The sequence below is a fragment of the Hydra viridissima genome, unplaced genomic scaffold (assembly GCF_058129835.1).
Source record: "Hydra viridissima isolate aposymbiotic clone 2 unplaced genomic scaffold, HvirCarnegie_v1 scaffold_13, whole genome shotgun sequence".
Lineage (NCBI taxonomy): Eukaryota > Metazoa > Cnidaria > Hydrozoa > Anthoathecata > Hydridae > Hydra > Hydra viridissima.
In genome coordinates, this window is record NW_028324312.1 from 6,795,338 (window position 1) to 6,810,767 (window position 15,430).

Sequence of the window (15,430 nt, forward strand, 5' to 3'; positions counted from 1 at the left end):
TATATATATATATATATATATATATATATATATATATATATATATATATATATATATATATATATATATATATATATATATATATATAGTTAAAGCTAAAACCCTTATAGTTTATACCCTGATGCTCACTTTCCTAGTGCTCAGTTTTAAAAGTTATTTAGAAGGACCAATCTAATTAATAATCGTTACTATTACTATATTAACCTATTGTTAATTACCAAAAAAAATATTTTGTTTAGAAACATAGGCATTGATTTATTTACTAAATGTATTTTTGATCAGAATATTATAAAATACTTTTAAAGATTGACCATGAATATTTATAACTATAATAAGAAAATTTATGTTAAACATGTTATTTTTATGGTTAAGATATAAAAAATTTGTTTACAATTTTTTTAGATGCATAATTACGCGGCGCCATTTCAATTACTTCTATTCACCGTAAATAATGAAGTTTTATGCCTACAACCCTCCGGGGCGGATGACAAGCATATTTGAAAATAAAAATTGATTCTAAAAAAAGGGTTTAAGTAAAATAAGGTTCAATACTTACAACGACTTTCAAAGAAACCTTTCAGATTTATGAATTTTAAAAGTTGGTAGAGCAGCTACGCAAAATTTTATTATCTTTTAAGTTTTCCGAGAGAGTTTTCGATCTAATTAAAAAAAAAACACCTTTAATTCAGTTTCAAGAAAGCTTTTTTTTCTTTAACCATAAACTTTTCATAAATTTTATATAAAATTAAAAGCAAATTATACATAAAACAGTACATAAAAGTAAAAAATGAAAATTTTTCTGTTGAAAAACATAAACAGAAAATGCATTTATTTGAAAAATTAAAATATATAATAACTTCACAGCCATTTAGGTATGAACTCTGTTAAATTGATTCCAATTTGATTCACTTCTTACTATTGATAGAATTTTTTCTTGCTTTCAAGTAGATGTATTTAAAATGCTGTTTAAATGTTATTTAAATGACTTTACAAATGGTTGTTGTTAAAGCCGATAATGCACTGCAAAGCTTTGAGCCTCTGGATTCGATTTGCTTCTTTTTTTTCTTTTCCTGTGATCTTTAAGTTTTGAACGCACTGCTTCTGTTGCTTGTTCACAGAATAATCCAAGTGCCATGGCATTTGATGTTGATGTATTTATGTTCTGGTACATGGCATTTGATGTTAATGTATTTGATGTTCTGGTACATGGAAAAATCTTTCATGTGCTTTAGGTAACAATGATACGCAAGTGGAGGTATAATTGCTTGATGTGTTCTATTCTTTTTAAGGAAATATCATCCAAAGTTTGCCTTAAAAATTGAAGGAAATTAACTGCTATGAAAGGGTTTTTCCCCTAGTTTTCTAAACTCGAATTCCGAATTTGAGAAATCAGAAACCCGGGATTGGTACCAGAGGCAAAATATTTAAATACATTCTTAAACAATTAAAAACGATGATTAAATAGTTCGCCTGTCCAAAATAACGCGACGAAGATTTTTTCTGTGCTATTATTTTTTTTGCAGAACTTGTCTTGCAGAACTAATTTTTGGCGGGGCCACTTTGTTGCCATGTCAGTTTTGAGTGGCGCCAGTATGCTGTTATGCTAGTTTGAGTCTGTTATTCGAGCAGCTTTTCTATGCAAAATTGTGTTTCAAATTTCAATCTGATTATAATGAAAAGTAAAGTAAATTGTATGTATATTTTTTAATAATGAAATAGTCTTGATATCTTCTTCGAATTTCTAATCTATTTTGTGTAACTGTTAACTTTTGATAAGAAAGAAAGGTGAAAAAAATCTTAAGGCTCATGATACACAAAATGATTTTGTTCTCAGTTTGCTTTTGATTAGATCATTTAAAATCAATACTAAAATAACTTTTAACAATAAAAAACTTATATATTTATTGAAGTTGTTTTCAGGATTGACAATCTCACGGAGATTCACTTTAGATGAATGATTATGTTGATTGAGCAGCTCAAGAATATCTGGAGTATGGAGTCGTTTTCTGTACAATAAAGAAGATGAAAGTGGAAAATGCAAACTTTGCTCATCTATTATCAAAGTTTCTGGATCAAGTACAAAAGGTCTTTTGACTCAATTAAGCTCAAAACACAAAATTAAAAAAAAGTATTGCAAAATTTAACATCAGAACCAAAATCAAAGGTTTCTAAGATTGATAATTTTTTGAAAAAGAAACAAAATTCAACTGGTAAAGTTATTGTTGATAATAAAAGTTCGTTGATTAGAAAAGCATTTTAAGCTGATTTCAGTCTCTTAAAATGATACGTATTAATGGAAGTGTGGTCACTGAGAAAGCCACTCCTTTTGTAAGAACCAGACTTGCTGAGTATGACATTTTCCTAGAAGAGCACAGTTGCAACGATAACCGATGGTGCAATAATTATGATGAAGTTTGCTCGAGAGATCCCTTGCATATCCCATGCTTTGCTATTTACCTTTGTGTCTGTGACATGCTGTATAAGTTCAACCATCAAAAGCAAATTGATGAAAATGAGGAGAATGAAGCAGATTCAGATTCTGAGGAAGATCAAGTTGACATTGAGTTGATTCCAGAGTTCAAAGCTATCATAGCTAAAGTCAGAAAAATAATAAAATTTTTTTCGCAAATTTCAAGTAAAAAATGATGATTTCCTACAACTTAAAACAGTGAATTCATTTGGAAAGAAAAAATGACTTTGATTCTTAACACACAAACAACAGGTGGAACAGCTTACTTACCATATTGCAACGCTTTTAACTATTTGAGCTCCAAAGCTCAAATAATTAAAAGCTTTGAATGTCTTTGATAACCATTATTTTCTTATAAAAGAAATGGCTATCTTTCACTTCGTAAAATTCTGTTGCTCTTCGAAAATTTTACTTAATTCCATTATCCCGTGCAGGTTTAGTAGAAGGGTTTGTTTTATTTCTAAGATATTCTTCTAATTTATCAAAATCAAACTGACACAAGTTACATATGGTATTATTTTCATGTTACTTTTTTCAATTAGTATTTTCACAAACTTTCATGTTCGAATTGACTTAAAATAGAATGCATGACTTGTAAATCATACTTTTTAGAGTCTTAATTTACTGCTTTGATTATAATTTCCCGGAAAATTATTGCCCGCGACGGAAAAATTTTCCGTGAAACCAAGACTTTGAAGTCCTAGTTACTGGGGGTCTTAATTTCCCCCCTGGCAAATCCGAAATCCCGAGTTCGGAAAATTAAACTCGAAAAGGACTCCATACCAAAGAAGCTTCGACTATATTGCTGAATCCCTCAACCTTGCTCATTTTTATATAGGTGTAACAAATGTCCTTGGGACTCCTATAGTGGAAAGATTTTCTGAAGTAATATCTCACCAGCAGCATGGATATTTGCTTGAATGTGATTGAATTCCACTATTTTGCAATTGCGATATACCCCATGCTTTTAAAGCTGTCAGTAAGTTTAAGATTTTCTGTTTAGGGATGGATGTTTCTTCAATTCTCCAGGAATTGATGAAACTTCCAACCAAAAAAAATGTTCCACCATCATTTCAAAGCATGATAAGGTGATTGAGTATTTCCTTTCAAGCCACACATATTGGTTATTTCTTCCAAATTCTTTTAATAAACAATTTATGTTCTCAGTTGTTGTGCCTTGTTCCTTGTAAATTCTGACGTTTGACAATGTGAAGAATTTAAAGTTTTTTTCCTTCAGCAGCTAACTTCTGATAAAAGTATAGTTCAATTTTGTTGCCTGTTAACTTGTCTAAATTAGATGCCAGTGGTTGGTCATTATAAACATTGCGCAAGTTCAACAATATATCCGTATTCCGAATCATCAGGAGTAGCCAACATTAAGATAAACCCATTAGAACCATCTTAATTGCTGTAATTAGTTCATAGCCCAGCCGTATAGATTATTTGCATCAAAATTTAGGATCCAATTATTAGGCTTTGAGCTGCCATACTTCGGACTTTGTGGGTTGTTGGCCATTGCAAATCTCTTCGAAACAATTGAGATACCACCACGTAGACCTTTGTACCATCAATAGGTGGTTGTGATGATGATGATGATGATGATGATGATGATGATGATGATGATGATGATGATGATGATGATGATGATGATGATGATGATGATGATGATGATGATGATGATGATGATGATGATGATGATGATGATGTTAGTTTCAGTCAATAGCTCAAGCTCAATTTTAGTCTTTTAAGAACACATTACAAACCTTCTGTCCATGTTTATAGTCTTCGTCTGTAATATGATTTCGAGTTAGCTATTTATAGAAAGATTCCTTCGGTAAAAAGTCTGTCTCATTGAAGCATTGACGACTGTCTCCATACTCACATGGATACACACTTTTTCCATGCAGCAGTTTAAATTCATCATTCGTTAGATCTTTTTTAGTTATTTTTAAATCCTCTTTTTGAAGGATTCCAATAGCAAGTCCAGTGGAGAGTTAAAAACTTGCAAACTATCGATGAACTGGAGCTTTCTAAGACTAAAGTTATGTATTTTTCTATGTTATTTGGTATACATTTATTTTTCCACTTGCATCTGCTGATTTTTCTAAAATGATTAAGTGTCCATCATAACCTCAAATGTTGTGGAAAACCACTGGTACCTTAGTTTAATAAGGATAGATACGTGGTTTATAATTGTACGCGTTTGGGCCACACTTCGTTAGTTTCAAAGAGTATGACAACGGTCTCGGATTTTATTCAAAATTTCAACACGGAATCTATCAAGTCTCTCATCACATATAGTGTGTTGCACTCCTTGCTTTTACTATTGTTTACTTTGGTATAAGGAAAGTTTGCTTCTATTTTAGTTTTTTCTTTTTTCTTTTAAGTAACAACTTTTAAATTTAGTTCGTTAAATACAAAATAAATACTGAAGAAATGATAAAACCGTTTGATGGCAAAAAATTTACTGGTGAAATGATAAAACTGTATAAATTTCCTGCAGTTGGAAAAACTCAAGTAAATACTGAGATTTTTTTCTTATGCTGAAACTTTTAAATATTATTTCTTCAACTTATAGCATATTATTAAATTTCACTTAAGAAAGTTTTTGGAGTTTTGTACGTGAGAACGCACACACTTTACGTTTTACACTCGACATCAGCTGCAATTTTTTCTACCTTTTTTTAGACATCAAAGTTTAGCTAAGTTTATATATATCCTTCTAATGAGAATTGAGTAAACTTTCGCTCGAGAACACATGTAGACATGTATGAAGGATGCTTTTTTCTCTTTGCACTTACAGTTTTTTGTTTATAATTTTTGCTAGGTCTTTTATCCATACATAACTATTCTTATCAGGATTATTTTTGTCTGTGATGAGTAGCTGATCTATTGGGAAGTTAATAATCTTTGAATACAAATAATATGCAAAACGATGGTATAACCCCTTATTCCAACCAAAGACATTTATTGAAAGATATAAATTCTGCTCATCAAAATTAAAGATATTAGAAATTTTTCTCGGAATTTCTATTGTATCAAACTTTTTGTTAGCAAAATGTTTCCGATAATTTGGTGGGCGGTCTGGATGTTGCCCGTCTCCCACTGGATACAGCGCAGAGATGATTGCCCATTTAAAACAGCGGTTGTCCTTATTTTTTACATTTACAACAGCTCTATTTGGGACATCCGATGGTTTCTTTTAGCTTTCTGTGAAGGTCTGATATTTTCCGGTTCAAGGAAAAGGGAAATGCATCAGATTCCAACCTGTGTGATGAACAAACTCTTCTAACAAATTTGATATATTGTACCATCTAACAACATATCTTCATCTCACTTTTAGTTTAATTAACGTTCCTCCCTGAGAAAAACTTAAAAGTTTACTAAAGGATTAAACTATTTTTATTAAATCTATTAAAAGTATTTGCACTTAAAGGAACTTAATGATGAGCTGGAATAGGGGCTGTTAAATCTTTGTATCAAATCAAATCTTTCACCGAGCACCTCAGGAGGAGCGGGGAAGGAGGGGAGAGGATAATAAGGCATTAATTGATACCAGTGGGTATTTAGCAATAAACAATGGTTCATGGTTAGCTTTAAACTGAATAAGATTTGTCGATTCATTTGTTTTTCTTACGAACTCGTAACAATGCTAGTGAATCAATGCTGAAAAATGCTTTCGGGATAATCCCCAAAACGTTTAAAGATCACGTCGAGTAGCAGTGAAGCTGATGCGCTAGACTATTTGCAACTTTTTCAGCAGAATACATCTCGAGACTTATCCATCTCGAGATGTATTCTGCTGAAAATGTTGAAAAAGTTTATTAAGTAGATTTACTGTCCTTAGGGCACGACCGAGTTGTTCGGCGAATTTATAAGTATGTCTAATATATATATAGATCTATCTGCTAAATGTGACCTCACAATTCAAAGAGGCTTATCTCTGATATAAAAAACCGTAGCTAAGGTGGCGACTGCCCTATACCGGATTTATGTGCGAAACTGCTGATCAGGTTAATCCTGGATGCTCTGTCGAATTGGCACTTTCTCCTGTACACTCAGGAATTTCTCTTCTACTTTTGAATAAAGCATGCCTTACATCCTTGGGCGCAAACCAAATAATTATGAAATTTGCTGCCTAACAGATTTATTTTTAAACTTGCCAACCTTGAACAACCTTATCATTCCCCACGCTACATAACATTGTTTATAAATATTATTAACACATACATCAGGTTTTATGCATAAGATGCTTTAAAAAGTTAAGAACTAATAAGTCAATTTACACTGGTTTGTTAATCTTTCACTGTCATTTTAAGCTGAAAATGATCACCAGACCACTTTCAAATACGTGATTGTATACGGATTTCTAGTTCTAACTATTTCTTTTCACTTTGTAAGATCCACTCTGATCTTTTTGCAAAGATTTTCCATCATTTTCCCAAATATAGAGCTGCTCATTAGGTTAAAAAACGTACCTTTAGGTGTATATGCATACATACAATTATATTTATCTCTTGAGGTGGAACTTTATTGCACGATGGATTATACTTTTCTGCATTCTTAGAGAGTTATATATAGTTTCAACCGAAGTGGATGATTTATCAATTTTGAAGCAAGTATTTTACACTCAATCAACTAAGTTTTCCACCAAGTTCTCGTTGGTATGCACTCAATTATTATACTGACGGAGCCATCATCTCTAGGACTCGAGGTTTTTAACTATGACTTTTGTGTAGATTTTTGGGAAGTTTACTGTCGAACTGAAGAATGTAACCATCGTCTGATGTTTTTTTAATGTTTTTTTTTTAATGTGTTTTTATCATAAAAAAACCGAGAATTAAAAAAAAAAATTTTAATTTCTTTTCTCGTTTCTATTTCAAATTTTGCTTTGTAACAATATTAATTACGTGATCAAATATATTTTTGCCGACCACAGTTTTTTTTTACGAAAGAACGATTAAATTAAAAGATTTTCTGTCCAAATTAACTTTTTAGTGCGTATTACGTAAATTACAACTTCTATATGTCTTTAAAAACGTTATCGAATCTCAGACAACATAAAAATTTAAAATACTTTATTAGGTGGTTTCAGTTAACAATTGAGTAACTCCTCAGCAATTTGGAAAAATACTGAATTAAATATTAAAATTCCTTTGTGCGATCAACTTCTTCTTGAAATACTCTCCTGCTTGTTTGTAGAAGATAGTACTCATAAAATACTATTGGTGATTTATTTGGAGTCTTGGTTTATTTGAATTGTTATTGGCTCATTTAGATCAATTGTATTAAAAAAATATGGTTTAGTAACAGAAGGTTGTCGCTTAAGGTGTGAAATGGAGAATTTTGAGATAACAACGCGTGCACACGAACATGAGTACTATTTGAAAAGCACGTTTATTATAAATTATTCACCATTGAATATTTAATGTTATGTTTGAAAAACAAAGTCTTGGGGGAAAAAAATAAATTACGCTTACATAGTGTTTAAAAATTACGGTTCAACTACGAGATATTTCTTCTTCAGATTTTTTTTCTTGAGCCTATAAGAAAAAACTTTTAAAACCATGAAGATGTTTTTTTCATCCATGAAATTTGGAGATAAAATGGCGGTAAGGATGTTTTTTGATTCAGAACTCTCAGTTTTTTTATTTATTATTATTTCTTTTTAAAGAAATTTTATTTATTCGTTTGAAAACCTTTGTCTTCCATAAAGCCGGCTTCATCAAATAAACCTCTACATTAATTTACCGTCAGATAAATTTCACATAAAAAACTTCGTGTACAATTGATAAGATTCATGAGGCCTCAAACGTACTCACTCCAATAAAAGTTCCCCAGTTTTATTATCGCTACAGCGATGTTTTTCTCTTTTAAGGTCGCACCACTTCTTGGGTGCATTGGGGTTGCAATGACATTAGCTGTTGGATCATGCGTACGTGGAATTAGAGCTCCGGACGTAGTGTAAGCCAGACTTAAACAATATTGTAGTGTTCGTGTTTATTTAAATTTCTCTTTAAATTTATGTACTCAAAATCAAGACAGCGGAAATTTTTAATTTGAGGAACACCTTGTTGATAAATTTCATTGCACTTTTAATGAGTTGATCGTTTTGATCGTTTTGATCTTTTTTTAACTGCTTTTGTTTTTAGTTTGTCTCGCTCGCAAAACCCAACTCCGTGGAACCGTATTTCTCCAACTCAACAAACTAAGGTGGGTTAAAGAAATAAGCTGGCTGATCTTTTACTTTAAGCTTTTTATTTTAATTTTTTTAATTCATAAACTCTTTAGGAGACTAAAAAATTTTCCTTTCAAACAAAATATTTGTTCAGTAAAAATATTATTTTAATTATTAATATACTTTATATATAAAAACATATTCCTTTAGGTATTTAGCCCTTATGATTACTCAAAGCTTGAGCCAGTAGTCCCCCCAGAAGCGTCTGAATCTTTGAAGTAAAATATTTGAAGATTTCTTGAAAATAAATTTTAATATTTGTATTATGCTGTAGATAGAAAAAAATGGCGAATGAAAGATTAAACCTTATTATAGAATTTTCTTTGTGCTTATTTTGTCGTTTCCTTTTAAAAGTCACGGGGCTGATAATAAAATTTAAAATTACTTCTTGGCTATTTACAAAAAGTTCGTTTTTTACATTTTTCACTTTTTTAGGTCGGTTTTTCGCGAATGTCGCTGAGAGAAAAACAGCGCTTTTATTTGTGACAAATATATTCTATAGTAAGGTGACATTCACGAAAAGCATTTTTTCTCAGCGACGTTCGCGAAAAGCGTTTTTTGACGCAAGAGTTTGTTGATAAATTATTTGTTCAACCCAACAAGATTTCATTATATGCATCATGAACAAACCGTTTAAACATTTGAGATTTAAAAAAAGTTTTGAGGATCATTTAAGTGCAGCTACAACAGAAGATCAATGTGATCATGTATGTGAAGCATCTTAAACTTTTTTTTCATGTCTTTACAAAAAACGGAATTTCTTTACTTTCAAAGTAAAAAACTTTTATAAAAATGCACTTTTTACTCAACTAAAATGTTTGTCATGGTTTTGAATGATCTTTAAATATCCGACAAGCGCATGCTTTCATATAGCAAGCCGTTGTTAATTATGGAGCTGGCTGTAATTTGTCATGAATAATAAAAGCAATAACTTCAATTACTGTTTATTCAACTTCGATAAGGATTCTTTTCCATTCAAGAAACTAACGTAGATAAATAATTAACTACTAAATAATTAATTTCAAGGACATTAATTAATTAGTAGAAGGCTCGCTTTCATGTTAATCAGGAGAAAAGAAAAAATTATTTTATGTTAACATAAATTAACATATGTTAACATAAATGAATATTAATTAAGAAAAACTAACATAAACTAATAAATTAACTGAAATAATAAATTTTAGTTTGAAAAAGTGAACGAGTAAATCTTAAAATATTTATTAAAGTTAAAATTAATAAATAATAAAAGCGTCATTAAAATGTGAAAAAAGTAGCACTAACTTTCATATCTAGCTTCTCTGAATCTCAAAATCTGGCGAGGACTGCTTTCAGGTCGGCATCCCCTTTACCCATTTAATGGCGTTTTCTGTGAGAAAACTTAACTGTTTTTAATTTAAATACGTCATATGTTGGGTACAAAAAGAAGGTACAGTGCAGAGTTCATAAAAACTAAAAAATACCATTAAAAAATATTTTGATGATATAAAAGGTTCTTCGTCTTCTTCGTGTTCATCGTGGTCTTTAACTGCATAGAACTTTTTCGTCATTAGCATTTGCATTAGTAATGCTATAATTGGTGTTTGTACCTTATATAACTATATATGCTTAAAACTTTGTCTCTGAATAAATATTTAACCATATCGTTAATTCCAACAACATCGTAGAACTAATTTCAACATGATTAAGTATGATATTTTTGAAATAATTACAACAAATAAAATTTTCTTCCAGTTCACATAGTGTCGTTACAATAAAGTGTTTTATAATGAATTCAAACCAAACCTGCTTACAGGTATAAAAAGCTTTGCTTCCTTTTATGGTACTAAAAAAAAAATGAAGGTGGTTAGGACAAAAAATCTAGTAATATTGTTTCACGTGAAATGAAAGTGGCCGGAAATGCTCAAACTGCTATGAGGCAACCGATGATGAGATGCTACACTGCTAAAGCAGAGTTTTATGAAAACTTAGTTTGAACAAGTGTACCATGGATTGATATTTCCGTGTGTAATTTTCTAATTAAAAATTGGGTCTCAATTTTTAAAAACTCGTGATACAACTCTTCATACAGTAATAAAAAGATTTTATGTAATTAACTTTCGTAAAGACAATGTGTTCTACCAGTGACGCCAAGACATCTAAACCTGCTCTTTAGTACACCAAGGCAACACTCAACACCACATCTGGTTAACCTTTGTGTCCTGTTAAGCCGATGTTGGTGTTCACTTGTTGGACCTAAATAGGGTGTAATCATACAATTTTCGAATCTAAATCCTGAATCACCCACTACTAATTCTTTGCAAACGTGATTAGATTTGATTACATCATACAATTCCGACTGAATGTACGCAAAAACTGTCATTTGTTGCTCCTTTAAATTTAATATTGGCATACAATGTAATTGACTTAGCACTATGTGCAACTAACGAGTTCAATGCATGAAAGCCTTTTCAGTTCACGTAAACATGCTCGTTCAAACGTCACTTTTTTATTCGAACCAATCAACCATCAATGGCCGCGATACATTTTGGAAATTGCGCAACTTTGAAGAATTCGTCAATTAATTTGTCTAACGCTGCTTCTTTAGTCGGAAAGATATTCCATCTTTACTTATTATCACAAATAGTCTTCACAGATTGCTTCACACACCGACCAACAGAAGCTTTTCTTACACCAAATAATTTGACTAAACTTCAGCCATTTAAAATCAAAATATGCAGTGACAAAGCATTTCTTCTGAACATCGATCTTCTGAGAAAAACTTTGCATTCTTAGATCAAAGTTTCTATTTGTTGTTGAGGAAATTTTTTCAGAGAAAATTGGTACAACTCAATTAATTCAAAATTGTGTAGGCTTTCCCATGGGTTATACCGACCTCGAAAAAATCTTTGCAGATAAAGCGATCTGTTGTTGATAGTCGCCACCAGTTCATCGAATTCGAGAAAAATAACATGCGTCATAATGAAATAAAAATCTTTATGCTGTATCAGATGGGTGATAAACCGAACTCACTACAAAATATTTACTGTTTAAGAGACAAAATTTGTTTAACCACATTGTTATTTTAGTTTAAAAATCTGGTTAATCTCCAACAATATGGACACTAATCTCACACTATATGGATTTTATAAGACAAAAATAAGGGACTGTTTATATGGGAAGCGGGCTGGCTCGTTTGCCGAGCCAGCCCGTTTGCCGAGATATCGACGTCATCAATATTTTAACTTAATTTTATATTGCGTTTACATGAATAAACGAACTAGCTCGGATAGCGAGATCTCACTGTTTTTTGCCGAGATCTCGGCAAATGGGCTGGTTAATTTCTTATATAAATTTGTACGCATGCGTATAAACTCTTACATTTTTTAAATTTTAAAGCTTCCGCGTAAAATAATAAATTTAATAATAAAATTGACAACTTCCATGTACTTAAAATTTTAGTTGTTTTGCTTTTATAATTTACCAAAGATCCAGTATCTTTTAAGTAATATAAAGTAATAGCTACTTTTTTATCTGCTGATAGAGCTCTAGAGTTAGGCGAAAAAGGGTCAGGAGATAAATAAGGGCTTAACTCTGAAACCAAATTCATGAAAAGAAACCTTGAAAGGCTAAAATTTGTTTTCCATACATCAATGGGAGCTACACCAGTTATTATATTATGCCACCATAAATCAGTTCTGCCAGTTTTAAACCAGCAACTACAATTTTTTCTTTTAAGGCGCCTCTCTCTTGCTTGTTTCAACTTTTGAAGTGATTGTGATCGTTTTCGTAAAATAATAATATTTAAAAAAGTATCAAATTTAAATTTGTAAAGCATATATAACACAATTAGGCTTGTAAGAAGCATTATTTGTATTATAATACCAGTTAAACATATGGTTAAAATGCAATGTGTTTTTTTTTGTCGCTAGCCACCATCTTTAAAGTTATTACTTTACCGATAAAGAGGCCAGCCCTGCTAGAAAAAGCCAGGCTGACCTCGATATCATTTTTTATTTTTTTGGCAAAATTTCATATAAACGTAATTTTAAAATGGCTCGTTTTCCGGGCTAGCTCGGCAAACGGGCTAGCCCTTGTCCATATAAACAGGCCCTGATTTATACATATCGCGAGGTTAGTATTATTTTGTTTTATCTCCAAGTTTAAACGTTGGGAGAAAGTTTTTGATTTTTTCTTGAAGTAAAAATTGTTTAAAGTTTTAGCTTTTATTTTTAAAGAAATAATAACTTATGCTTTAAATAATTTATGTTTAAGCAAATTATTTAGAACAAAATTTATAAAATAATGCGTATTTTAAAAGTTATTACTACTAACTAAAATTAGTAACTCATTTTCTCCCAACTTTTAAAATTGGAGATAGAACAAAATAATTCTAACCTCGCGATATGTTAATTTGCATTAAAATAATCATATTGCTTTTTATGAAACACTCTCCAATCTTCATGCTTAGGAAGTTTTTCAGCGCCTTGCTTCCATCTGGGAAGTTCTGTAGCACTTCTATTTGGTTTTCAGTTCATCAAAAAATTCTAAGAATTATGGCAAAATCTTGTAGTCAATATTTGCAGATCTTTTTTTACAAGTAAACATTTCTTTATTCATAATATGTTGCAATACTTTATCTTATATGTGATGTTGACACCAATAAAAATAGATTTGTTTTCACCTCGCTCTTCAAACATCTTTTGAAAGCACATAACTGCTCCACTTTTGCATCCTAGGATTGGTTGTATCTGAAATAATCTTTTTGATTTAAAAAAATTATATTTATCAAGTAACTTGTTTGTTCCTCCTGCAATATTTTTCCTAGGGCTACAACTTTCAAGACAAAGAACTCCCAAACTTATTTCTTTTTCCTGATTTTTTAATGTCATAACAAAACCACTTGTTTCAAGGTATTTTCCATCGAAGTTAATGAGATCGGGTTTTCAGGGAAGTCTGAGTTTTTAATTCTTTTCTAGTTCTTCAGCTTCAGAGTTTTTAAAGTGGTTGATAGCCATCAAGACCATGTTTAAAATTTTCATTAGTTTTGATGGATGTATAGAAGAACTGACAGCCTGTTTTCATGAGTTAGAGCCAACAGACTCCTTGGTTTCTTTTTGAAGCTTGTATAAAACTTTATCCTCTTTGACCACAACCATATTTTATCAGGTTTTGTATTTAGCGACCTCTGACCCTATTTTCAACCAGTTCTACAAAATTAACAAAATCATTAAAAGTTTGATTACCAGGTAGAATCACTCTGAATATACTTCACTACTGTTACAAAAACAATATACATATTAATTCTAGTCATATTTTAAAAGAACCTGCTTTGTTTAGTTTAGCAATAGATAAACTATTTGGTACTATTCTTAAAAATAAAATTCAGATTTCTGTTGAGAGAGATATACAAAGCTACAATGACTGCTTAGAATTTACCTGTTTCTAGAACCACTCTTTGCTTCACAATGCCATTTTGTTGAAGATGCAGGTCACATACCAAGCAATTTTAACTTTTGAATACGTTACTTTTAGTAAAGATTTTCTTCAGTTTCTCTTTCAAGTATTGAATCTGACCTTAAAAAAATGCCACATGAAATTGAACACTTACTGGATAACACGTTCGCAAAAGTTGACATTACTTATATTCAAACATTGAATGACAAAGTCGTGAATAAATTATTTCGTCATAGATTGATTTTCACCAATGTTAAAGAGCTGGTAAATTTCATCAAACTTAAATACCATTATTCGCTCAGACAAATAATATTTTAGTAAGCTGGTTTTGGACGAGGGTGGTGGATTCATGAAGATATATCTTTCCGAGTTTAATGTTAACAAAATTGTATTAAAAGATAAAAAGATAATTATGCCAACGGTGTTTAATCGCGTGGCTTTCCAGATCCTCGAACAAATAAGAGTTTTAACTTTGCCCCGCAGACAAAAGTAAATTATGAGAATGTGAAAATGTTTCAATTTGAAAATGAATGAAAATATAAAAATTCTACAATTTTAGGCACACAATTGCTGTCATCCTTGTATTTGGGTCCAATGCTTCCAAAGGTCAGCTTGAGCAAATCGGAAACGCAATCGCAATTGGACCTCCTAAAGGGGCTTTTTTATTTTCTATGATTCTGGCAGCTAAAAAGTAAAAAATCTAGATTTATTTTGTAGTAATAACATTTAATTTAGTAATAACATTATATACTTTAGTTGCAATTATCTATGCAAATTATTTATTCACAAACGATAATGAAATTAATTATTCAATTATCGTATGCAAATATCTATGAGGAAAATTGCAAATATAAATGCTTTCGACATTAACATTTGTAATTTACCTCATAATTAATTTAATGATTTAAAAAAAAACAACGAAGTAATGACTTTAATGACATAATTGCTTTAATATAGAAAATTCTGAATAAATGTTTTAACGACTTGAACAAGTTTTTGTAAATGTTACTCTAAAAAAATTTATCTCGAAAGAAATATTCTCAAGGAAATGAAAAATTAGCATAAAAATCAACTGCACACATTACGTCAGATTAGAACTATTTTGTTCTATCTCCCATTTTAAACGTTGAAAGAAAGTTTTTGAACTTTTCTATAAGTAAAAATTACTTAAAATTTTGCTATTACTTTTTTAAGAAATAATAACTTATTCTTCAAATAATTTATATTAAAAGAAATTATTTAGAAAAAAAATTTTAAAAATAAAATGTATTTTAAAAGTAATCATTACT

The 15,430-nt window shown here is 30.6% G+C and overlaps 1 protein-coding gene and 1 long non-coding RNA gene across 2 annotated transcripts; one reads left to right on the top strand and one right to left on the bottom strand.

The window, feature by feature from the left end:
• Positions 1–7,698: 7,698 nt before the first annotated feature.
• Positions 7,699–9,025, top strand: LOC149880207 (cytochrome c oxidase hypoxia associated subunit FA4L2-like). The gene is made up of 4 exons (XM_090070645.1): positions 7,699–8,082; positions 8,349–8,434; positions 8,623–8,683; positions 8,859–9,025. The coding sequence occupies exons 1-4, from the start codon at positions 8,038–8,040 to the stop codon at positions 8,928–8,930; spliced, it is 264 nt and encodes an 87-aa protein (XP_089926771.1). The 5' UTR covers positions 7,699–8,037; the 3' UTR covers positions 8,931–9,025.
• A 4,213-nt stretch (positions 9,026–13,238) lies between these two features.
• Positions 13,239–15,215, bottom strand: LOC149880208 (uncharacterized). Its single transcript, XR_016446390.1, has 2 exons — positions 14,124–15,215; positions 13,239–13,894 (listed from the first exon to the last, which is right to left on the bottom strand). It is a non-coding gene; the product is annotated as an uncharacterized LOC149880208 (long non-coding RNA).
• Between the last annotated feature and the right edge of the window lie 215 nt (positions 15,216–15,430).

What these genes read in the sequence shown, in the direction of transcription:
- LOC149880207 (XM_090070645.1), top strand. Translation starts at nt 8,038, where the DNA reads ATGAAGATGTTTTTTTCATCCATGAAATTTGGAGATAAAATGGCG. An exon ending in AATTTGGAGATAAAATGGCG is followed by an intron (nt 8,083 to 8,348) that starts GTAAGGATGTTT and finishes TTCTCTTTTAAG; the next exon opens with GTCGCACCACTTCTTGGGTG. An exon ending in ATTAGAGCTCCGGACGTAGT is followed by an intron (nt 8,435 to 8,622) that starts GTAAGCCAGACT and finishes TTTTGTTTTTAG; the next exon opens with TTTGTCTCGCTCGCAAAACC.